At 42.4% G+C, this 25,102-nt stretch overlaps 1 protein-coding gene across 2 annotated transcripts in view; it reads right to left on the bottom strand.

Annotated features, from left to right (window-relative positions):
* Positions 1-25,102, bottom strand: part of BTBD1 (BTB domain containing 1) — a 39,157-nt gene that overhangs the window by 10,545 nt on the left and 3,510 nt on the right. For both annotated transcript variants that reach the window (XM_032341972.1, XM_032341971.1), the window contains exons 2-5: positions 17,855-18,011; positions 11,539-11,644; positions 6,306-6,503; positions 1,320-1,512 (exon numbers count right to left, since the gene is read on the bottom strand). In XM_032341972.1, the coding sequence (XP_032197863.1) occupies positions 1,320-1,512; positions 6,306-6,503; positions 11,539-11,644; positions 17,855-18,011 (654 nt within the window). The remainder of the gene's footprint in view (positions 1-1,319; positions 1,513-6,305; positions 6,504-11,538; positions 11,645-17,854; positions 18,012-25,102) is intronic.

Genomic DNA, 25,102 nt, shown 5'->3' with positions numbered 1-25,102 from the left:
AGCTCATACAGTACTGTTTTTTCTGAGGTATTGCTAGATTCAAGACACTGGTATCTTATACAGAAGTTCTTCTGTAGCAATGAGACTGACCTAGAAATGTTTCTGTCTCATCAGACTCCTGTATAAGGGTTATGCTTCTTTTAATAATTAACCAAGAAGTACTTTCTTCTTTTAAGCCTCAAGGAAATGACCTATTCCTTGAAGGTTTGATAAAACTCACCTGTAAAAACCACCTTGTGAAGGGACAGTTCTTTGATAACTTTTAATTCCTTCCACTGGTAATTGGTCTATTCAGGCTTTCTTCTCCAGTCAATTCTGATAATTTATATTTGCCTATAAAATGATCCATTCCATCGAGATGTTCAATTTATTAGCACAGATTAAACTCAGAAGTAAAATAAAGACTGCCTTAGTATATGATTATATTATATTCCCACTATTATTCCTAAATGTGTGTTTTCTTCCTTTACCATTTTTGAGGTTTATTTATTTTGATTTTTTTAAGAAACCAGTTTATGGATTTCTTAATTCTACTGTTTTAAATTCATTAATTTCTACATTTTTCCATTTCCCTTCTCTTTTCTATTTTTTTTGGCTATTCATTTTCTAGCTACTTGAGCTGAATGCTTAAAATTATTTATTTCTACCCTAATTTTATTAAAATAAGGTTATTATTACTGTCCTTTTGTGTGACACTTTTGCCTCATCTCATAAATTTTCCTATATAATATTCTCATTGTGAATGATTATTAAGTAGTCCACAAATGCATTTCCATTTTCACCCAATAATTAATGAGTCCTCCCCCTCAGAATTGTCTTTTAACAAACTTATTATTAGTTCCTCGTTTGATACTAAAGTGCCATCACCTAAGTAAAAATCCATTTTACGAAAACAGGTACTCACTCTATTTTGATATTTAACCTAAAGAAAACACAACAGAGCAAAGATAAATTCCTCCACAGGTTTATATCCACATGTCTTTCAGGACTCTTTGATTTTTTTCCCCCATTCAAGCTTTTGTGACCTCCCATGCAAAGGGAGCGCTCAGGCTAGACGCCCTAAGAGCAAGGGTTTGCTTAATGAAGGTGCGGAGTCCGCTGCCCAGCAGTGGCCATCCGAACAGAGCCCAGGCCGCAGAAGCCCGTCCCAAACCTTTCTACCTTCACTCGCTTCCCGAGAGGTCCTCGCAGTCCCGGTCCAGCGAGGAGACAGCTGTATCTCCCTGACTCTGGACCGCGGATCACACACAGTGGCAAACAAAACCTGGTCAGCGATCTGCAGTGGGAGCCGCGCGCCGGCCCCTGCACGAGGCAGCTACCTGATGCGGTCGCTGGTCCCGCTGTAGCCCCAGCGGCTCTCCACCTGCTGGAACCTGTTGATGCAGCACTCCTTGCCCCGCAGGCAGCACCGCGGCCGGTCGATGTATTCCACCCGGGGCTTAGGATTGACGGTGAAATGAAGAAAGAGATTGACCACTTCGCGGTCGGACAGAATCCCAGACTGAGCGGGACCTGCAGAGAGAAAGACAGAGCCTCAGGAAAAGCGCCTGGACTTCAATTCCTAACCCTCTAATACTTCACATGACAACGTGAATTCAAATCTAGAGGACGTAAAGTAACAGAGAAGTAGAGAAATTCTGGTTATGTATTCGAAGATTTCTAAATGCATTTGAGGTTACTCTAGTGGAACATAACCGTTAATAGCGCTCCCTCTCTAATAAATAAATAAATCTTTAAAAACAACAACAAACAAAATCTTCCACAAAGAACTCTAGATCCTCACTGGTGAATTTTCCTAAACACTTAAGGAAAAAAAACCCCATCAATCCTACACAAACTCTTGAACACTGAAAAAAGAAACATCCGTAACTTTTGTATGCGACCAGTAGAAACTTGGTAATCAAAATTCCACAATTTCATTCCAAGAAAGGAAAGTTATAGACTAATTTCTCTCATGAAATAGTCATAAAAATATTTTTAAAAGTTTAGCAAATTAGGGGTGCCTGGGTGGCGCAGTGGATTAAGCCTCTGCCTTCGGCTCAGGTCATGATCCCAGGGTCCTGGGATCGAGCCCCGCATCGGGCTCCCTGCTCAGCGGGGAGTCTGTGTCCCTTGCCCTCTCTTTGCCTGCCTCTCCACCTACTTGTGATCTCTGTCAAATAAATAAATAAAATCTATTTTTTAAGACGTTTAGCAAATTGGATTCGGTAACATAGGATAAAGAATGACAACTAAGTCTGGCTTTTATAAGGAATCCAAAGTAGGTTTAATTTGGAAAAACAAGTGGAGTTCACCATATTAAAAAAATATGGCAAAGAGCATCTCTCTGCTTGCTAGACGGAATGCTGCCCAACTCATGCATTGTTTAATAAAGTCAATTCCATATTTGAAAAAACAAAAATAAAGGGGGGAACTATTCTATCACTATCTGAAAAGAAGAGAAGCAGCTGATAAATGATAAAACTCTCAGCAGACTAGAAATATTACAAAATATAAGTATTAGTGACAAGTAATATTATAAAAATGTCAATTATCTCCACACCAATCTACAGATTCAACACAATTCCAATCAAAATCCCATGATTTTGCGGGGGGAGGGGTGGAAACTGACAAGCTGAGTAAAAAATTTATTTATACAAAAATGCAAAAAGACAAAAAATACCCAACATAATCTTGAAGAAGAATAAAGCTGGAGAATTTTCACCACCAGATTTCAAGATCTGGTGTAAAACTATGTAGAACTGGTCAAGAATAAACAAATGTAACAGTGGAACAGAGCACACACTCCAGAAACAGATTAATTCAAACAAAATCACCTGATTTACAACAAAGCTGGCCCTGCAATGGATGGGGCAAGGGTAGTTTTTTAATATGTAGTTACATGGGGAAAAATGAACCTTAACTTCTACCTTACACCATATACATGCGTGAGAAAATAATACCAAAAAAACCCAAAAATCCAATTGGTTTACCGATCTAAATGTTAAATGTGAAACATTAAAACTTCTTTAAGAGAACTTAAGAGAGTATTTTAATAACCTTGAGGCTGGCAAATTTCTTAAAGACAAAGAAAGCCTTCACCTTACTAAAGAAAAAGATTGATAAATGAACTTCATTAAAATTAAGATTTTCTATTTATCAAAAGCCAAGACAGAGAAACAACCCAAGTACCATCGACAGACAAAAAGATGAAGAAGATGCGGTATATATTACAAGAGAATACTACTCAGCCGTAAAGAATGAATCTCGCCGGTCCGCAACAACATGGACGGAGCTAGAGGGCATGAGACTAAGTGAAATAAGTCAAACAAGAACAAATACCATATGATTTCACTTATGTAATTTCACTCTTAAAATGACTAGCAAACAGGGGCTTGCGTGGCTCGTTGGTTGAATGACTGCCTTCAGCTCAGGTCATGATCCCGGAGCCCTGGGATCAAGTCCCACGTCAGGCTCCCAGCTTCATGGGGAGTCTGCTTCTCCCTCTGACCTTCTCCCCTCTCATGCTCTCTCACTCTGTCTCTCTCTCATAAATAAATAAAAATCTTAAAAAAAAAAAAAAAAAGCAAACAAAAATAAACAGGCTCTTTTTCTGTTTCAAAGATTTTATTTATTGATTTGAGAGAGGAAAGAGAGTGAGCGAGAGAGAGCACTTAACTGACTGAGCCACCCAGGTGCCCCCGATCGACGCTTCTGATGTTAACCTAGCGAGGAGTCTGCTGCTCTCCCTCTCTCTCTCCCCCCGCCTCCCCACTGCCTGTGTGCACGTACGTGCTCTCTCTCTCCCAAAGAAATAAGTATCTGCGAGGATGTGGATAAAGGGGAGCCCTCTGGCACTGCTGGTGGGCAAACTGATACAACCACTCCGGAAAATAGTATGAAGGTTCCTCGAAAAGTTAAAAACAGAACTCCCCTACAGTCCAGCAAATCACACTAACTGGGTATTTACCCAAAGAATAAAAACCACTGACTCAAATGGACAGATGCACCCGGTGTGTACAGGAACATTACCCTACGACAGCCGAAACACACAAGCAGCCCAGAGACCATAAACTGATGAATGGATAGACGATGTGGTGCGTGTGCGCATGTGCGCACACACACAGAGGAATATGACTCAGCCATAAAAAAGAATGAAATCTTTCCATTTGCAATGACCTTGATGGAGCTAGAGAGTATAGCGCTAAGAACAGTCAGTCAGAAAAGACAATTACCTGGTAATTTCACTCACATGTGGAATTTAAGAAACAAAACAAATGATCATGGGGGTAAATAAAAGAAAGAGACAAACCAAAAAACAGACCCTCAGAACTGATGGTTACCAGAGGAAAGGCAGGACAAACAGGTGATGGGGATTAAGGAGTGCATTTGGGGTGATAAGCACCAGGTGTTTAAAATAAAAACTAAAAAAGTTCAAAAACAGACAAAACTAATTTACAGATGCCAGAAAAACTATTTTACAGGCCCCTCCTTTGGGAGGGAGAGCAGGGACCTGGAGGACCACGACGAAGGCTTCTCGGTACTGGTAATAAATGACAAACTGATAGCAAGTGTGGTTCTGCAGGTGTGTTCACTTTATTATGTGGCTGTTTCACCTCAATAAAAAAGTCTGCAGAAAGAAAAAACATTGATTCCAACAAAAACAAATTCAGAGAAAATTAGAACATTTATGATAAATCAACAAGAAAAATTTGAATACCCAACAGAAAAAACAAAAGTCACAAATGTTAAGAAAAAATACAAATGGCCAGTAAATAAAAATATAGTTTTAAACAATAATGAGATTTCCTTTTTCCTTTAAATCAACCTGGCCAGGACTTAAAAGCAGATAATACTCAATGTCAATATGGATAAGAAGAATGGGTCACAGAACGAAGATTCAAAACATATATATGCGTATATATACACATACATACATATATATGTATTTATTTATAAGATATTTCTTTTTTTTTTTTTTTAAAGATTGTACTTATTTGATAGATCACAAGTAGTCAGAGAGGCAGGCAGAGGGGGAGAGGGAGGCAGGCTCCCTGCTGAGCAGAGAGCCCAATGCGGGGCTCCATCCCAGGACCCTGAGATCATGACCTGAGCTGAAGACGGAGGCTTTAACCCACTGAGCCACCCAGGCGCCCCGTATTAATAAGATATTTATTTCTTTTATAGAGAGAGAGAGAGCACGTGCACATAGGCAGTGGGGAGGCTGGGAGCGAGAGAGCGAGAGAGCAGCAAACTCCTTGCTAAGCAGGAAACCCTAATCAGGGCTTGATCTCAGGACCCAGAGATCATGACCTGAGCTGAAGGCAGACACTTAAGCCCCCCAGGCACCCCTGGGTCTCTCTGATTTTACATCAGAAGCGTCGATCAGGGGCACCTGGGTGGCTCAGTCAGTTAAGTGTCTTGCCTTCGGCTCAGGTCATGATCCTGGGATCCTGGGATAGAGTCCTGAGAGTGTGGGCTCCCTGCTCAGTGGGGAGCCTTGCTTCTCCCTCTCCCTCTGCCCCTCTTGCCCCCCCACTGCTCCCCTGTTCATATTTGCTTGCTTTTTCTCTCTCCATGCTCTTTCTCCCTCTAATAAATAAAATCTTAAAAAAAAAAAAGCAGCATTGATCTTAAGAATCAGAAAGATCTATCATTATAACCTTGAGCAAGGCACTTAATACCTTTCAGATTCAGTTCTCTAATCCATAAAAATATGATTTTTATATATACTCATAGTATTTTAAAATTATAACCTATATTCACTCATACATGTGGAATCTAAAAAATAAAAATAAAAACATATGGATAAACAAAAAACCAGGATCAGACCCATAAATACAGAGAACAAACTGGTGGTTGCCAGACGGGTGGGTGGGGAGTGGGGGACGGGCAAATGCGTGAAGGAGAGGGGGAGTCCAGGCTTCCAGTTATGGGATGAAGAAGTCACAGGAACAAAAGGCTCAGCATAGGGAATGCAGTCATTGCTGCTGTCATAGTGCTGCATGGTGACAGACGGTAGCTACACTGTGGAGAGCACATGGGCCTTGCTGAACAGAATCACCTTGTTGTGCACCTGAAACTAACGGTAACCTGCGTGCAACTCCACTCGGAGGGGGAAAAAAAAGAACCCAATGCACATATCAAAATAAATAATGTATAATGTTATCTTGAAGGGCTCTCAGGAAAAGTAAAATGAAATCACACACACTCATACTCATGTATCATGGGACTAGAACTCCTAAATACCAGCTGTTTCTTCTCTAGCACACAAAGGCTGGCTGACGGCTAGTTGCACACAGATTCTGGCCAGGGTGTCGCCCTACCTGCTGCAAACTCCTCAATGGTCATCAGTGGAAACCGGATCAAGGACAGTGCTTTTCCTAGAACTTTCTGTTTGTTTCCAAAAGTCACAGGCAACTGTTGTCTTTGACATTCCGCTTCTGCCCATCGCACAACAGCTCCGAAAAGTCGACTTTCTCTAATACTAAGTGTGTCTCTCTCGAGAACTGCACAAAGTGTGTCTACAAGTAAAATACAAAAATAAAGCAAATTAGGAATATTTTGCTCTTTAACAAAATAATACCAACAGACAGGCTTACATTAAGTTTTCAAATTTCAATAAAAAACAGGCTAGAGACTTAAAACTATAGACTCTATATAGAAAAACACTGAAGAATGAAAGGAACTAAACAGCAAAGTTTTCTTTTAAAAAAAATTGTTATAAGGTTAACAACTCCTTATCATACAAGGCAACTCAGGTGTAGTATCTCCTTGTGTATCCATGCCATTTATCAAGGAAACCCCAATATCCAGATAAGATTAACAGTCAGTCAGTCAGAGAAAGTGGCTTCAAATCAGTAACATACATAAAATCACAAAGTCTACAGATAACCATTTACCCATTCCCCAAAGACTTCCCATTACGTACTCTTTATGTGTCAGGCACTGTCCTAGATAATGAGGATACGTCACTGAGCAAATCTGCCTTCATGGCACTTAGATGCTAATGGGGGTAAACATTATGATGTTAGATGACAAGTGTAGGACAAGAGCAGAGTAAGGGGAACCGTAAGTACCATTTAAAATAGGATGGCTTGGGTGGCTCACGTGAGCTAGTAAGATTTGATCTGGGGGTGGGGTGGGGGGGAGTCAGCCAAACAGAGGCCTAGCCAGGAGTACCAGGACTGCCTGTACAAAGGCCCATATATGAACTTGTGCCTTGCAAGTGTGAGGACCAACCAGGAAGCCAGCGTGGCCAGACTGCAGTGAGCAAGAGGGAAAAAGTGGTCAGTGATGAGGCCACAAATGGGGAGCAATGAGGTATAGTCCTACAGTACTCTACAGATCATTTGACTTTTACTCTGCGTGGGAAGGGGAACCAAACCCCTAGAGGATTTGGGACTGTGACATTCTATGTTGTAAAAGGACCACGCTGGCAGCCGTGTTGAGAAGAGACTCTAGTGGAGGCAGAGTGGAAATGAGATCAGTTAGCAGGCTCCTGCTCTGAGCCAGGTCAGAGGCGATGATGGCCAGGACCAGCAGGAAGAGGTGAAAACGATCGGCTTCGGGATGCATTCGGGAGGATGACTCAGTGTGATGTCCTCACAGACTGAATACAGAGGGTGACGGAGAGGGGTCAAGGATAACTCCCGACCTCAGAGTCTACGCCACGGACGATGACAGCAGCATCGACTGAGACGGGAAAGCCTGTGAAGGAGGTAGTGAGGGACGGTGAGAGCTGTGATCTGGAGTTAATCCAGGACATCCTGAGTCTGACTCCCTATCTCATGTCCGAGTACAAATGTCATGCCCGGAACTCAGGCCTTCACTTGGAATCCTTCTTCTTTTATCAGAGGCAAAACTTAAAAACAAAACAAAACAAACAAAAAAAACAACTCAGCTTCTCTACAGTAGACCAGAAGCAGCAGTCCAGGGAGGGCGCGTTGGAGGCCAGCAGACTACAGTAAAGTGACAGGCTGCCCACAAACAGGGGCTAAGAAGAGAGGAAATCTGGAAAGTAGACGCAGGTGTCTGAAAAGCACTAGAGTCAAGAGTCCTTCATACAAAGGGAAAGATTAAAAAACAAACACAGGGGCAGCTGGGTGGCTCAGCTTGGTTCGGCATCCTACCCTTGGCTTCAACTCAGGTCAAGAGCTCGGGGTCATGGGATTCGAGCCCTGAGTCAGGCTCGTGCTCAGTGGGGAGTCTGCTTGAGGATTCTCTCCGGCTCCCTCTGCCCCTCCGTCTGCGCTCACCACCTCCCCACTCCAAAATAAATTAATAAATCAATCGTTAAAAACAAAAGTACACAAACAAAAAAACACTTCAGAGTCCTGAAGGCTTCACTATACAATAACTGATATTCATAATAATGAGCACAAATAATCACAAAATTCAAATAAAAAGGAAGATGCCAATACAGTAAAAATCTAAAGACATTAAATATGCTTAAATTACCCAGTATTACACATCTAAGAAAATTTTATCTTAAAAAAATTGCATTCTGTAACGGTCTACACACTCAATCTCTGGTCGGTATCAAACCACAGCTATCATGCCAGCAAAGACGTCTCAGTCCCCAGAACACAGCAGGGGCCCAATAATATGTTAAAAATGAATAGGTTAGGGGCGCCTGGGTGGCTCAGTGGGTTAAAGCCTCTGCCTTCGGCCCAGGTCATGGTCCCAGGGTCCTGGGATCGAGCCCCACATCGGGCTCTCTGCTCTGCGGAGAGCCTGCTTCCTCCTCTCTCTCTGCCTGCGTCTCTGCCTACTAGTGATCTCTGCCTGTCAAAAAAAAAAAAGGAATCTTATTTAAAAAAAAAAAAAAAAAAAGAATAGGTTATACATGTATTTTTTTTAATGACATTTTTCCTTCTTTTGTAGCTGAGCAGATGAATATAAATTAAGGCTCCATAAAATTTTTCACAGGTAAATGAATGTAAACCCTTATGCCTCGATACTTAAAGGATTAGGAATATACACTCACCATAACTTATCACTCGTGGGAAAACTGGATCTACTAATCTCTATGCTGTATGCTGACAAGCTTCAGCAAAGATGAACACAAAAACTTAAATTATCAGCAGGGGAAAAACAGTGCATTATACTGCCTTTAGCATAATGCAAATTTGCTTTTTTCTCCTATCAGTGTTAATATACTGTCTTCTTCCCTTAGCAAACAGCAGTGAGAGAAATGGTATCTCTCTACTTGGAAAATGGCAAGCACATCCCTCCAGCACATATATCCCAATCCCAGAGGAGAAAAAGCTCCCCCCGAATCTAAGACCATAACCTGCATGAAGAGCTCCTGAAGCCCGGCCCAGCATCCTCTCAGCATCTAGGCTTCTCTTCCAATCACAGTTTTTAACAAGTGCATCGAAGGCCAACTAGACTGTGGTGTGGAAACACACAGGTCTTCTATTGGCAGCTGAGCCTAATAAAGATCATAAAAACATCCAAGGCTATGTTTTGCAAACATGATGCAAGGCTAGATCTTAATACAAGCATCTGGGGTGGGGGGGGGGGGTCAAAGCAAATCAACCAGTATTTGAGGATCTACACCCCCTTCAGGGATTCCGGGTTCCGAGGGCGTGCCGACCTACTTCGAAAAGTTTCCAGGAGGAAGCCACCCGGATGCAAACAGTATTATGTCAGACCCAGACTGAAGTACCGATGGTGTACTTGCCAACCCCTTATGGGGAAGAAAATCAGGATGAAGCACTGTTTCCTCAACAATGTGGGTGGTGCCTAGGGCTCTCCGCCATCCAGTAAGCGGCCTACTACGTATAGTGAGGAGGAATCTAGCCCTCGCCCTTCAGGATAATTGATGCGAAATGAGTATAAATCCTTCCCAAGGTACAGCAAGACAGACAGACAGACACACTATCAATGGGATGTTGTTGTAACCGAACACACTCACTGTCACTGAAGAGGGTGGGACGTTAGCTCTTCAGAAAGGAGTCGCTGCAGAAGTAGAATTTGAGCCAAGACGAGAAGACTGAGTGAACTAGCCAAGGCGGAAGGAAAGGCAGCGTTCTAGACGGTCCAGCAGGTGAGCAAATGTTAACTCAGCACCTACTATGTTCTCCTGTCGTCAGTGTTCGAGAGACACCATGGTAAACAAGGCAAAGTCCTGGACTGCAAAAGAGTTGACAGGAGTACCTGGCTGGCTCAGTCAGTAAGCACATGACTCCTGATCTCAGGGTTTTAAGTTCAAGCCCCATGTTTGGTGTAGAGATTACTGAGAAATAAAGTCCTTAAAAAAAAGTTTATAATCTAGGTGGGGAAGCTAGACAACCATCATAAACAGACAATACTTAAGAATTTCAAGTAGTAAAATGTATCATGAGGAAAATCCGTCAGAGCAACAGCACAGGGACAGTTCAGGGGAATGTGTATCTACTCGGACTAAGGTCTGAGGTTTCCCTAAGGTCAGAGGTGGTCTGTCTCAGGTCTCGTTTAACTTGGTATCGGAATAATATAAAGGAGGAAGCCACATACAGATTCGGGGGAAAGGATTCTGATCAATGGGACAGTACACACAAAGGCTTAAAAGAGAAATGAGCCTGGCCAGTGCATATGAAAGGGCGAGATGACGGGAGAGGACGGCAGGGGACCAGGTCAGGCACAGACAGAGGCAGCAGCGGGTGCTGTTTTCTCTCCTTCCTGACCTTCCTCGGAAGTTACATGGGATCATGAGACTGAATTTGAGACAATGAGGAGTGAAAATGTCGGTTCCACTTCACGGCCAAAGCTTTCAAGATGGGGGTGTTCTCCCTGCCCATGCTTTTTTCTGTCTGCCAGCAAGACAGATAATAACAGACAATCACAGATATCGAATATACATTGTGTCCATCATGATGAAGATAGTATTTCAGGTCACAGGCCTGGGTCAGCTCTCTCTGCTCTCCTGTAACAAGAGTCAAACTCCTCCACCATCCTTAGCCAGTCCCATGCAGCCCGGCTGACGGGCTGCACACTGCCCACCCCCCATCCGCTTTTTCCTGGGGTTCCACCTGCCTCGAATGCCCTCTCCTCTGCACTACTCAAATGCTACCCATTCTTCACAGCCCAGATCAAACTCTCCCCGTCAAGACTTTCCTAACGCTATTCAATGGGAGGTAATCTTTCCATGTTTTGGATTTGCATAGTGATTATTTTCAATATCTCTAGCTCAGAAAAGGCAAAATCACATTTTGCTGTATGCTATCCAGAATTTTCTGTGAATTAACTCTTAAATTTCACATATGTGTCCCTTGAGTCTCCAATTAGATCATAGTTTCCTTAAGAAAAATCACATCTCACTCTGTATGTCAATGACCCAACTATAATGTTGCGCAATGGCATGCCTTTTTTTTTTTTTTTTTTTTAACGAGGTTGTAAGTAGAGATGACCTTTAGGAATATATCACTATAATAAAGCAGCACTCTTAAGAGACAGACTTAACCCAATTTGGTACAAAGTGCCACTTTACAATAACAGCCCACCCGGCAGTGAGGCTGACTGACACTGCGTTACCGTCTGTAGGCGGCACAGCCCGCCCACGGGCGCACTTACCGATATCGATGTCGGTAAAGCCCTCTGCGCTGATCGCATCCATCGTGCTTTTGTCTATCGTGTCGAGACAAAGACTAGCTAGCTGAGGTTCATCAAACAATCGAGCCTAAACATACAAAAAGACAGTTATTTTATTTTCATAGTTATTTTACTTTCAAACCATACATATTCAAAGTCAACTCTGCAAACAGTTATAGTTATAACTGCTAATCATGTAAAACACCTATCTTAAATACCATTATAATGTGTACCTATTTTTAAAACTTTCCATTCTGTAGCCAGAAATGAAAAGCCAAAAGCACAAATGCCTTGCTTAGACAACAAGTTCACATTACCACTGGCAACCTTGTTACTTTTCTTTTCATATGCTCCTATATATACATACTGCCTGGTTCTTATACTTATTTTGATCATTACCAAACACTCTAGGTTAGATGAGGCAGACAGAATCATTCCATTTTCCAGATGTGGATCCAAAGGTATACTGACTTGCCTAACAAGATTGCCTAACTAGTTATACTGTAAAGTCATTATTTATTCCGAGTTTTAGGATATTTTCACCAAATGGTAGCAACTGTCAAGCATACCAGTACAAACAGATTTTTTCCCCTTCCATATTCCGTCTTGACTGTGGAGAGAGAATGAAGTACAAGAGTTTCAGAGCATGCAAACTCTGGGTGCCTGAGGGAAAAGCAGGCCCAACAACAGAAAAGCATATAGTCCCAGGACCAAATCCTACACAGAGCGAGCTACAGCCACGTACAATGCTATGAACAAATCCTACAAACACTGACAAACAAAAGAAGCCCCAGCATAAATTGAGCAGAACTACACTATAGGATTCCAAAAAAAAGCTATCTGGGCTTTAAGAAGTCAGAAGTCAAGCTGATAATGTGGTTAATCAGGGTGCATATTATAATTAACATAAAAAAAAGTTTGGGGCACCTGGGTGGCTCAGTTAGTTAAGTGTCTTTTGGCTCAGCTCATGATACAGGGTCGTGAGATCCAGCCCCACACTGGGTTCTGTGCTGAGCATGGAGCCTGCTTAAAATCCTTTATCTCTTGGGGTGCCTGGGTGGCTCAGTGGGTTAAGCCTCTGCCTTCGGCTCAGGTCATGATCTTGGGGTCCTGGGATCGAGCCCCGCATCGGGCTCTCTGCTTGGTGGGGAGCCTACTTCCCCTTCTCTCTCTGCCTGCCTCTCTGCCTGCTTGTGGTATCTTTCTCTCTGTCAAATAAATAAATAAATTATATATTTTTTTAAAAATCCTCTCTCTCTCTCTTCCCCTCTCTCTGCCTCCTATCCTGGGTTCCTTACTCTTTAAAATAATATAAAATAAAATAAAAACAAAAGCAAAAGAACACAAAAATAAAAATAAGTTTAGGGGCACCTGGGTGGCTCAGTGGGTTAAAGCCTCTGCCTTCAGCTCAGGTCATGATCCCAGGGTCCTGGAATCGAGCCCCGCATTGGGCTCTCTGCTCAGTGGAGAGCCTGCTTCCCCCCCTCTCTCTGCCTGCCTCTCTGCCTACTTGTGATCTCTGTCTGTCAAATAAATAAATATTAATAAATAAATAAATAAATAAATAAAAACCATTGACACTGGGGTCCTATGTGGCTCAGTTGGTTAAGTGTCTGCCTTGAGGTAAGGTCATGATCCTGGAGTCTCAGGATCAAACCCCGCATTTGGTGGGGGGGGAGGGTTTCCTGCTCAGCAGGGAGTCTGCTTCTCCTTCTGGCCCTCACCCTGCTCATGCTTTCTCTCTAATAATTAAAATCTTAAAAAAAAAAAAAAAAACCACCAACAAAATGCTGAAAAAAGATGTGATGATAATAGGTATGCTGATGACAAGCTTTCAGCCTGGCCTAGGGTCAGATCTATTTACATTTAACAGTATGGACAAACACAAAACACACGGAAATATACACCCCAGGTCAGGCAGAATCCTGCTGACAATACTGCCAATTAACTAAGCATTACCTGGCATGGCTGATGAGTCTTCATTTATTTATAAAGTAAAATCCATTTTCTTTTTTTTTTTTTTAATTTATTTATTTGTCAGAGAGAGCGAGCGAGCGAGCACATGCAGACAGAGTTCCAGGAAGAGACAGAGAGAGAAGCAGGCTCCCCGTTGAGCAAGGAGCCCGATATGGGACTCGATCCCAGGACGCCGGGATCATGACCTGAGCTGAAGGCAGCCGCTTAACCAACTGAGCTACCCAGGCGTCCCATAAAATCCATTTTCAAGGGATTCAGTAACTCAGATGCCACAGAATAATAAACGTCCCTAAACTCAACCATTATCTTGTGTTTTATGGGGGAAAGAAGAGACCAATGAAAGCAGTGGATTAAATTTAAAATAGATATATATATGGGACCACCAGGGTGGCTCAATCAGTTAAGAGCCCGACTCCTGATTTTGGCTCAGGTCACAATCTCAGGGTCATAAGATCGAGCCCCACATCAGGCTAGGCATGTGGTGGGGAGTCTCCCTGAGAGTCTCACCCTCCATCTCTCTGTGCCACCCCTCCTGCTCACTCGTTCGCTCTAAAATAAAATCTTTATTAAAGAAATAAAAGATAGGGGCGCCTGAGTGGCTCAGTGGGTTAAGCCTCTGCCTTCGGCTCAGGTCATGACCTCAGGGTCCTGGGATGGAGCCCCACATTGGGCTCTCTGCTCAGCGGGGAGCCTGTTTCCCCCTCTCTCCCTGCCTGCCTCTCTGCCTGCTTGTATCTGTCAAATAAATAAATAAAATCTTAAAAAAAAAAGATACATAATACATGATATATATTTACATACATAAAATATGTATGTTAAGTCAGTAGAATTTTTCTTAAAATTATAGAATACTCGAACATGTCTGAAAATGCTATTCCTAGATTATATATTGGCCTTGTATTAATTTGCTTAGTCAAATTTTCCACCAAAAAAAAAAAAAATCTGATCTAGGAGGATAAAATTAACTCTATTTCTTGTAATTTTCTCTTAGATTTTTTAAATTTAGAAATACTTTCAAAAAAAAAAGAAATATTTCAAATTTACAGAAAAGCTGCAAGTGAAAAGAACACCCATACACCTTTACCCAATTTTACCCATCTAAGTATTACTTGTCTTGTTCCATCATCTGCACTCTCTCTACACACACAGACACATTTCATATATATACATATTTGTATTTATACATACATATATAAATGGGATAATAATGTGTAAGAAAACAGGCAATGTATAGTGTCTGCATGTGTACTTGAGGCAAACTGTTCAGGAATAAATGACACACATCCCTGCCCTTACCCTTAAATACTTCAGTATGTATTTCCTAAGAGTAAGAATATTCTCCTATATAACCCATAGTGATTAACTTTGGTAAATAACCGTGTAATATTTTTATCTACTATATTTCAATTTTGCCAACAGACCTTTTTTTTGAGAGTGAGTGAGCGCACATGCATGTGCAGGGGAGCAGGGGGCAGGGGGACAGAGGGAGAGGGAGAAAGACACTGAAGCAGACCTCAAGCCGACTGCGGAGCTGGCCCAGGGCTCAATCTCATGATCCTGAGATCATGACCTGAGCAGAAACCAAGAGGTGGTCACTTAACTAACTGCACCACACATGGGCCCCAAACTAATGTTTTTTTTATAACACTTTTCCTTCCGGAAGAGGATCCAGTCTAGGATCACAGTTCATGCATTTTTAAAATATGGAAACTAGTACATTTTTATCAAATGAAATTCTAATATCAGAAAGTATTTTAACGGGCCAACTCAACTATATTTTTAGTTAGTGTTTACGTAAAAACTTGTGTTTCAGTTTTTGGTAAAAATTGTTTTTATTCAGAATAGCAGTATTTCAGTTACTCCTCAGGTTACACAGGCAATATTAAGTTTCCTATGGGATCTATTGTTGCTACTTAGAGTAAAATACATTTTCCCAAAATTTAGTTTGGGTCTGACATTATCTCTGAAAAAATATCAGTATGATTGCTTCACTTCATAAAAAATGTTTTCCCCTGTCTAACCCATGCTGGTACAGCATACTGGCCTTTTGTGTTAGCATGAAGCTGGCACAGGTCCTCTCAAATAAATGAACATGTTCAGTTCAAATGACTCACTTGGCTGAAATAAGAAATTCACATGACACTTTGTGGGCTAAGTCACATGACCCCACCAATGAAAATGTGCAATAGTACTGGGTTCTCAGACCAACAGGGCACTGAAAAGTTCCTTTTTGTTCTCCTAGTGACACGCGTTAACCTTTACTACTCAAAGTGTGGTTCAGAAGCACCGGGGTGCTCTGAAAGCCCGTGAGAAATCCAGACTCTCAGGTTTCACCTTGGACCTAAACTAGAAACTGTCCTGTGCTCACGGTTTAGTTTATTGGTTTCTGATTTTTCACTCAACTTTTAAAATAAAAGTAATTAAGTGATCCTCTCCACATACCTTAAAAGCCTTGAACATAAAAAGAATCTTAGGAATATCAACTGCCGTATTAGATTTTCATCACATACTCAGAAGAGGAAGAAATGTAGGGAGACACTGCCTCATAGTTCTATGACCTTGGTTATTTCATGTCTCTCTGCCTCTATCTCCTTAATCATAAAATGGGGACAGTAAGAAAACTCTCCCCTAGAACACCTGCGCCTCCCAAAAGTTACTGCCAAGACGGCACACGAGGGGCTGGCGCAGAGGCGTCACCCAGTGCGCTCTGCTGCCGTCACGCCATCAATACGCCGCACCTTCACCACCACCGGCTGAAGGCTGCGATCTTCGTTTTACCACTTGCTGTCTAACGTTAAGTAAGATACTTCCCTGAGCTTTCATTTCTTCATTGTCCAAAAGGGGATAATAGTAAATTACAGCAGAGCTGGAACGCACGTAACCGTGATAATTCTATCACTTGCTGCGGTAAGTAAATGCGCTGATACGTGCAAAGCAACTAGCTCAGTGCTGGGCGGACTATATACAGACATCGGTTCTGAGATTACATCCGTATGTCAGCATGTTCTTTCTTCCATAACTACACACGTCTGATGACAGAAGATGGGAAAAAACCCAACAATAAAAGGTGCCACCAGACATTCTCTATGCAACAGAACGGTTGCAAGCCCAGAAACCCTGAGCTTGGGGCTCCGGCCCCAGCTAGCCTACAGTTCAGCAGCCCAGGTTTTAGTTTTTCCATTTGGAAAATGAAAGGGTTGAGCTAGGGGACATCTGTCAGTAGGTCCAGCACTAATACTCAATAGGATTACATATTATCAGCTTAGAATTTTTTTTTCTTTGTCCTCATTTTAACTTGCTTACCCCTGTAAAGACCCTATCTCCAAATAAGATCACATTCTGTTGGAGACATAGTTCAGTCCTTAACAAATGGCTATAGGCTAGCTTATAATTTTTTTTTAAAAGATTTTATTTATGTATCTCACAGAGAGAGACAGCGAGAAAGAGAACATGACGAACAGGGGGAGTGGAGAAGGAGAAGGAGGTTTCCCGCAGAGCAGGGAGCCCGACACGGGGCTCGATCCCAGGACCCCGGAATCATGACCCAAGCTGAGGGCAGACAGACACTTAACGACTGAGCCACCCAACCACCCTTATCTTGGAATTTTTAAAACAATTCATGTAAGGGTATTATAACTTTGCCTAAAGAGAAAAACAGTGATTTATTTATAGCTAAAGTATAAAGCTCAGGTTACAGGCACCTAATAAATGCCAAATAATATGGTAAAGACTGGTTAATGCTTCCATAGATGTGTTCAGTATGTGAAAATCCATCAGCCTGTGTATTTACGGGAATGTGTACTTTTCTGTATATATACTGCCATTTAGTGAAAATGTTTATATATCAGACAAAGAGTATTTCATATAAATCTTAAATTCTAACTCCTCCAAGCTTTCCGATTAAGTCCAAAGACAGTAAATCTTTTCTGGAATTGCAACCTCAATCTTTATTCCAGATCCAACAAAAATTAAGACCAAAGATGTCCGGAAAAACTCATGCTATTATCATACTCTCAAATCATACCAAGAACAACAATGGATGTTTATTCCAACTCCAACCATAAAGAACTGTATCTTTGAGTCTACTTACGTAAGGCTTCATTTCTTTACCTATATGATACTGTATGGACTTTAATTTGCTTTTCTATTATAAAAGCATTATGAATCTGATATAGTTCCCTGAATGGTACTATAAAAATAATTACATATACTTTAAGTTAATGATCTAGAACTAATTCTCCAGGAAATATGAAATACTCATATGTAGTTATACTCAATCTTTAAAACTATGATGATACGCATATTAGCTACATTTACTTACCTGAGTAAGTAACATAAAGGCATTATCTGCCCGAAGATGTTTGGTGAGAAATTCCACACAATGAGCTTCCAGGGCTGGGACTGCATATTTCTTAGCAGTATACAGAGTGGTCATAACTGTCTCTGGGCCAATTTGAACTTCATCTGAATACAGAAATCTGGAAAGCAATTGGGAATTGACAGAGATGGCCATTAATATTTTAGATAAGCAATCCATCAGAGTGAAACCTCTGAGGAATATCTTAAAAGATAATGAGCAAACCGAACAACAACCTGATAGGAGACTTTGTAGGCCACAGGGCATTTGCACATACATCATCTCATTTATTCTTACTCAGGCCCGAGAGGTAGGTAGTATCTCCATTTTATTAACAAAACTGAAGTTAAGTGAGATCTCAAGACAGACCCATGTCTCTTAAACCAAATTTTCAGAGGTCTTTTAGCACCCCACCGCAGTTCAGGGCAGCAGTGGTTTACTAACATCTCCTTCACCGAAGGATGTTCATTTAAACAAATGTACAGGTAGCTGAAGTTCACATCTCTAGATGACAAAACATTCATTTATTTCCTGATAATGGTGTCTTGTTAATCTGGGCATCTTTTAACCTTTCATTGTTATTCCCAAACTAGCACAATGCCCGAAGACCAGCATACTGAGTCTTTGGAGGAATAAAACAATTTAATAATATCATAAACGACTCATGTTTTGTGTTTTTGGGTATCTAGGTTTAATTTTCTCTCAAAACACTTATCAGTCCGATACTGCCTCCTCCCAGTTCGCTGCTTCTAACTGTTAGACTGCTGGACAGATCACCTTCACAGAACTGCAAATAAGGCAGAAGATTCTCAGTTCTTGAGAGATCTTGCAGCTTTTGCCTATCAACTTTAGGCCTCTTTTGTGGCTCCTCAGAGACCCTGTGTGTACTGCCCAGTTCTCAACTATATACAGGAAGCCGGGAGCGGAGGGCCGTAGAGAAGGATGGCATGAAGAATAAAAATTGCATTTTTAGTGCGGCGCCTGGGTGGCCTGGGTGGCTCAGTCAGTTGGGTTTCTGACTCTTGACTCGAGCTCAGTCATGATCTCAGCCATGGGACTGAGCCCCACATTGGGCTCCGTGCTTAGCAGGGAGTCTGCTTAAGATTCTCTCTCTCTCTCAAATAAATAAATCTTCTAAAAATTGCATCTTAGTGATACTAAAGACAACAGAGTAATTATATGTATATTGCTAGGATCCAAGTCATAAAATAAGAAAACCCATTAACATGTCTCAGAACCCTCTATTACACTGGAGTGAAGGAAGTTCTAACTCCTGTCCCCACCCTCTACTGCTCCACTTCCTCTTCTTTCATTCCTGTCTCCATTATCACCACCCAAGATGAAACCCCAGCCCATGAGAGCCTCCAGTCTGTCGCCCTAACCAAATGCCTGTGCTCCTCTAACAACATCTCTGTGCTTACAACTATCTCTAGCCGAGACTGTTCATTCTCATTCTCCTCAGCCTTCAAAGTGAGGGTTGCTGATTCTCAGGATCACACCATTCAAAAAAAATTTTTCCCCCAAAACCTTTTTAGAGAGTCAAGTCAACCGGCTGTACTACCCTCATAATATTTACCTTAAAGTTACGTGCCACTTTGTGATGAGGACAGGGAATTAAAAAGCAAGTAAGGCGCCATCGCTTACAGTCAGGGGAAGGGGGATGAACAGAAGAGAGAGAGAGAAAATCAACATTTGTTGATTTGTTGATTCAACCCTCCCACAAGGCAGGCAGTGGCTATTACCCTGCACAGGGAAGGTGGGGAAACTGCCTATCAGAGAACGCGCTGCTTCTGGGCCCAGGCCTGCTTCCAGGGTGAGACTGGCAGCCCCCCAGGTGAGGGCTGAGTGTTCTCAGGACCTCAGGCTGGGGTTTGAGCCCGTCCCATCACTGCCGGCTCTGAGACTAGAAACAGGCTATCATCGTTTCTCCTTTCTGAAATCAGAGTGACAGCATTTCCTTCATCATGCTCTCGTGAGGATTAGTATAAACTGAAAAAAATGAAGTGTTTTAAATAGTGCCTGACAAGTACTCAGCCTCGGCAAATGTTGGCTGTTTATTTTTATGTTGCTTCATTTCTTCCTCTCTGCTGTTTCCCTCTGTTTTAGAAGATGTCCGTGCCGTTGTCTTCTGGCCTTCTGTTCTCCCCAGTAACACACGCTCACGTTTCTAAGAATTCCTTCTTCTTAGTCATTCCTTTTCTCCTCCACAGCACTCTGTCTTGGTTTCATGGGTGCAAAAACGTCCTCAAGTCTCCGAGGTGGTATTAACCAGAGTGTTTCAGGTTCCTTTTTGTTCCCAGTTCCAAGGATCAGCTGCTCTTGGTCTCCGTGGTTCACATTCTCACGCCCTCATACGTTAATGATCAATGGTGGTCTCCAGTTTGGTGTTCCTGCAGCCCATATAGGTTTTCCTTGCTGCTGTGTAGATGGGCCTACTCTCCAGGTAAAACCACCCCAAAGCGAACAGGCTGGCTGAGAGCTCTGTGTATGTGGGAGGCTTGTTGACTGGCACCTGGAATCCCCTAATGCCATGACTCTAGAGTCCCTAAGCTCTCCCAGGCAGTTTGTTCAATTTCTTTAAGAAGAGCCTGCCAGGAGGCTGTCACTAGCAGTTAGTCTGCAAGAGCTGGCTGAGGGTGCATCTATAAGCAAGCTTTAACTCCCCCGGGGGCGCCTGGGTGGCTCAGTCAGATAGGCGGCTGCCTTGGGCTCAGGTCATGGTCCCAGGGTCCTGGGATCAAGTCCTGCATCAGATTCCCTGCTCAGCGGGGAGTCAGCTTCTCACTCTGACCCTCCCCCTCTGCTCAAGTGCTATCTCTTGCTTTCTCTTTCTCAAATAAATAAAATCTTTTTTTTTTTTTAAGATTTTGTTTATTTGACAGAAAAGATCACAAGTAGGCTGAGAGGCAGGTGGAAAGAGAGAGGAAGGGAAGCAGGCTCCCCACTGAGAAGAGAGCCTAATGCAGGGCTTGATCCCAGGACCCCAGGATCATGACCTGAGCCAAAGGCAGAGGCTCTAAACCTACTGAGCCACCCAGGTGCCCCTCAAATAAATAAAATCTTTATAAAAAAAATTAATTGCCACATTTTAGCTCCACCTTCTCATTTCACACATCTCCCTACCAGCCCTGGCCTAGAACCACTGGGGGATGGCAGTGGTGGGGGGGGTCTGCGAGGGAAGCCAGCTGCAGCTCCCCGAGCTCTGGATTCTGGGGTCCTGTCACCCCCTCCCTTTCATCAGCAGCACACTCTCAACTGCTCTGTCCCTTTTCCACAGTTGGCTCCCACCCCATCTCCCTCTTCCCCGTCACTCTATCAGGTTTAAGAGAAGGCCTACTGCATGCTCCGTTCCCTTCTTGAGTCAGAAACCTGTGACATTTTAATTTAAAGGGCAAGGTAGAAAGAATCTTTACATCTGCTTTAATTTTTTTTTTTCAGGCAAAATACCAGAGTTATAAAATAAAGAGCGGAAACACGGGGCCTTTATCACCGTTTGCCTTTGCATGTGCGGCGGCAACAAGGAGACAAACCCCACAGAGCTGAAGGACCCGGTCTTACAGGCGTCTGTAACCAGGTGCTCTGTCAGGGAGATTGCAAAACTGTCCTGGAGAAATGTCTGCTTGAGATAAGACTAAACGATGACAAGAGGGTGGGAAGAACACGCCAGGAACAAGAGAGAATTGTTTTTAGGCTCTTCTATTTGAGATACACACACACACCCATTCAAACTGCTTTTATTAAATTCCACTTTGGTAATATACCTTTAGCTTATAGCAAGGAATATTTTAAAGAAACATTTACATCTAAAGACAGACTAAGGATACTATTGACTTCAGTAATGCCTTCTTTATGAGCAAACCTCACAAGCATTTTCTTGTTGGTCAGATTAACAGAGTTGTGCATTCACTAAACAGATGCTTTGTTTTATTTTTAACCCGACAAACACTATGAATTGTACTGACTAGCTAGGTTTCTCTTTCTCCGTTAGCTGCTAAACAATTAAAATTAAATTTGTAGGGGTGCTCGGTGGCTCAGTTGATTAGGCATCTGCCTTTGGCTCAGGTCATGATCCAGGAGCCATGGGAATGAGCCTCACACTGGGGTTCCTGTTTGGTGGGGAGCCTGCTTTTCCCTCTCCCTCTGCCGATCCCCCCACTTATGTTTGTTCTGTCAAATAAATAGAATCTTTAAAACAATTAAATTTAGAGGCACCTGGGTGGCTGAGTGGGTTAAGCCTCTGCCTTCGCCTCAGGTCGTGATCTCAGGGTCCTGGGATCAAGCCCCTCATCTGGGATCTGTGCTCAGCAGGGAGCCTGCTTCACCTGCCTCTCTCTCTACCTGCCTCTCTGCCTAGTTGTGATCTGTGAGAAATAAATAACCTTTTAAAAAAATTAAATTTCTAGCTTGCCTACAGCATGCATTTTTATATTAGCTTCATCTTGGCTTTATTTCTTACCTTCGTGTTTTTTTAAGATATTTTAAATTCTTTCTGGAGCAATGCAAGTCATAAATGATGTTCTATTAACAATAAGAAATGGGGGGCCCCTGGGTGGCTCAGTCGGTTAAGCGGCTGCCTTCGGCTCAGGTCATGATCCTGGGGTCCTGGGATCGAGCCCCGCATCGGGCTCTCTGCTCAGTGGAGGGCCTGCTTCTCCCTCCCTCTGCCTGCCACTCTGCCTACCTGTGCTCTCGCTCTCTGTGTCAAATAAATAAAATCTTAAAATTAAAAAAAAAGTAAGAAATGGATCTCTGTGTTTCCCATACTTTGTGCATTTTTCTACAATACCCAGCTCGGTGTGGGCACATGGCTAAGCATTAATCAGTACGTGTTAAGTGACTAGACAATTCAGTACAAGTTTCTATGTAACACAACTGAGGAACCATACTCACCTCTAATGAGAAAACAGACTACTTAAAAATCCAGGAACCATGTTGGTTCATATTTTACTTATATGTTTCTTATCTTCTATTTAATTATTAAAATTGCTATAATAAAAAAAATAAGCCAAGGTTTATAAAATATAATTAAAAATTAATCAATTACCACAGGTTTTTGTTTTTTAGAAAGACTTATCCATTTATTTGAGAGAAGACAGAGCATGCGTGCGCTGTGTGGAAGGCCAGAGGGAGATGGAGAGAGAGCAACCCCAGCGGAAACCCCACTGAGTGCAGAGTCCAATGCTGAGGGTTATCCCAAGACCCTGAGATCACAACCTGGGCTGAAACTGAGTCAGATGCTCAACCAACTGGAGCCACCCAGGTACCCCAATTCTTTGTATTTTAAAATGAACCTTTCAGCCCTCATTCACTACCTTTAAGGATAAGAGCGCAAGAGAAATGATATGTCATTAAACTACTCCTTTTCCCCCACCCTAAAGATTAAAGGTTTTCTAACCTAATTTAGGTTATATTTAGTAAAAATTTCAAAGAGCTATGGCAAAAACTTGATCTTAAATTACAGAAACTATAAGATCGTGCATAAGAACCTTTGGATCACTACTGACTCATTCATTAAGGGACTCCCTCTTGGCTGAAACACTTTCTTCAACTTGACTTTCAAGATCCCAGGCTCCTTGCTTTCCAATCTAATTCACTGACAGCGGTGTCTGTGTCATCTTAGTCTCCTCAGCTACACCTCCACACGGTGGAGGTCCCCAGGGCTCATCCTGGCACCTCTTTTCACAACCGAATCCCCTCCCTAGGTGACCCCATTTGGTCTTACGGTTTAAAGACCATTCACTCTTAGCTTTCAAATTTATGTTCAGCAAGAAGCTCTTCCCTCAACTCCAGGTTTATATTTCTGGCTGTACTCTTTTAGATAAGCCTTAGAAGTCTTCTTGGTTCTACCTTTACAAAATGCAGTTGACCCTTAAACAACACTGCCATTAGGGGCATGGCCTCCACTCCCTATCCCCCTCCTTCCAAACGGCTGAAAACCTGCTGTAACTCTCCCAAAACTTTACTAATAGCCTACTGTTGATCAGAAGACATATCAACAACAATTAACACATTATATTTTATGTTGTATTATTATATACTGTATTCTTACAATTGTGTGGGCTAGAGAAAAGAAAATGTCATCAAGAAAATCCAAAGGAAGAAGGGGTGCCTGGGTGCCTCAGCTGTTCAAGCGTCTGGGTTTGGCTTGGGTCATGATCCCAGGGTCCTGGGATGGAGCCCCACATCGGGGCTGCTCGGTGAGCAATCTGTTTCTCCCTCTCCTTCTACCCTATCCCTGCCTGTGCGTGTTCTCTCTCTCTCTCCCTCTCTCTCAAACAAGTAAATAAAATCTTAAAAAAATTTTTAAAATAGGGGCGCCTGGGTGGCTCAGTTGGTTGGACGACTGCCTTCGGCTCAGGTCATGATCCTGGAGTCCCAGGATCAAGTCCCACATCAGGCTCCCAGCTCCATGGGAAGTCTGCTTCTCCCTCTGACCTTCTCCTCGCTCATGTTCTCTCTCAAATAAATAAATAAAATCTTTAAAAAAAAAAAATTTTTTTTTTAAATAAATGCATTGGGGCACCTGGGTGGCTCAGTCAGTAAAGCACTGGACTCTTGGTTTCGGCTTGGGTCATGATCTCTGTGGTTGTGGGATCAAGCCCTATGTTCGGTTCTGTGCTCAGTGTGAGGTCTGCTTCAGCTTCTCTCCCTCTCACTCATCCTGTCTCTCTCTCTTTCTCAAATAAAGTCTTTTTTTTTTTTTTTAAAGAAAGAAAATCCTAGAAGAGAAAAGACATTTCCAGTACTATACTGCATTTGGTGGGGAAAAAAATCCACATATACATAAGCCCATGTAGTTCAAACTCATGTGGTTCCAAGGTCAATCAGATATCCACAGTCTGACCACTTTTTACCCATCTATCACTCCCAAGCTGGTAGATACAACCCAGTAGCATACCTCTTGCCTGGAATACTGCAAAAGTGTCTTAATTCAACTCCCTGCTGCCCACTGTACTTCCTCCCCAGTCTAATCTCCAAACAATTGCCCAAATGAGTTTTTAAAAATGTAAATCAGATCATATCACAGCCACACTGAAAACTCTCCAAATGTTTCTCACCACACATCAAAGTCCTTCCATAGACTATCCAGCCCTGCACAACCTTGTCTAGCCTCTCCTTTGGAACTCATTTTCTACCACTTTTTCCCCAATTCACTCTGCTCAAACAGCACTGGTTTATTCTTGAAGTTCCTCCAGCAGGAGAAATTTAGGA

This window comes from Mustela erminea, chromosome 5, assembly GCF_009829155.1.
Source record: "Mustela erminea isolate mMusErm1 chromosome 5, mMusErm1.Pri, whole genome shotgun sequence".
In the NCBI taxonomy this organism is placed as follows: domain Eukaryota; kingdom Metazoa; phylum Chordata; class Mammalia; order Carnivora; family Mustelidae; genus Mustela; species Mustela erminea.
This window is presented reverse-complemented; position numbering and strand designations above follow the sequence as displayed.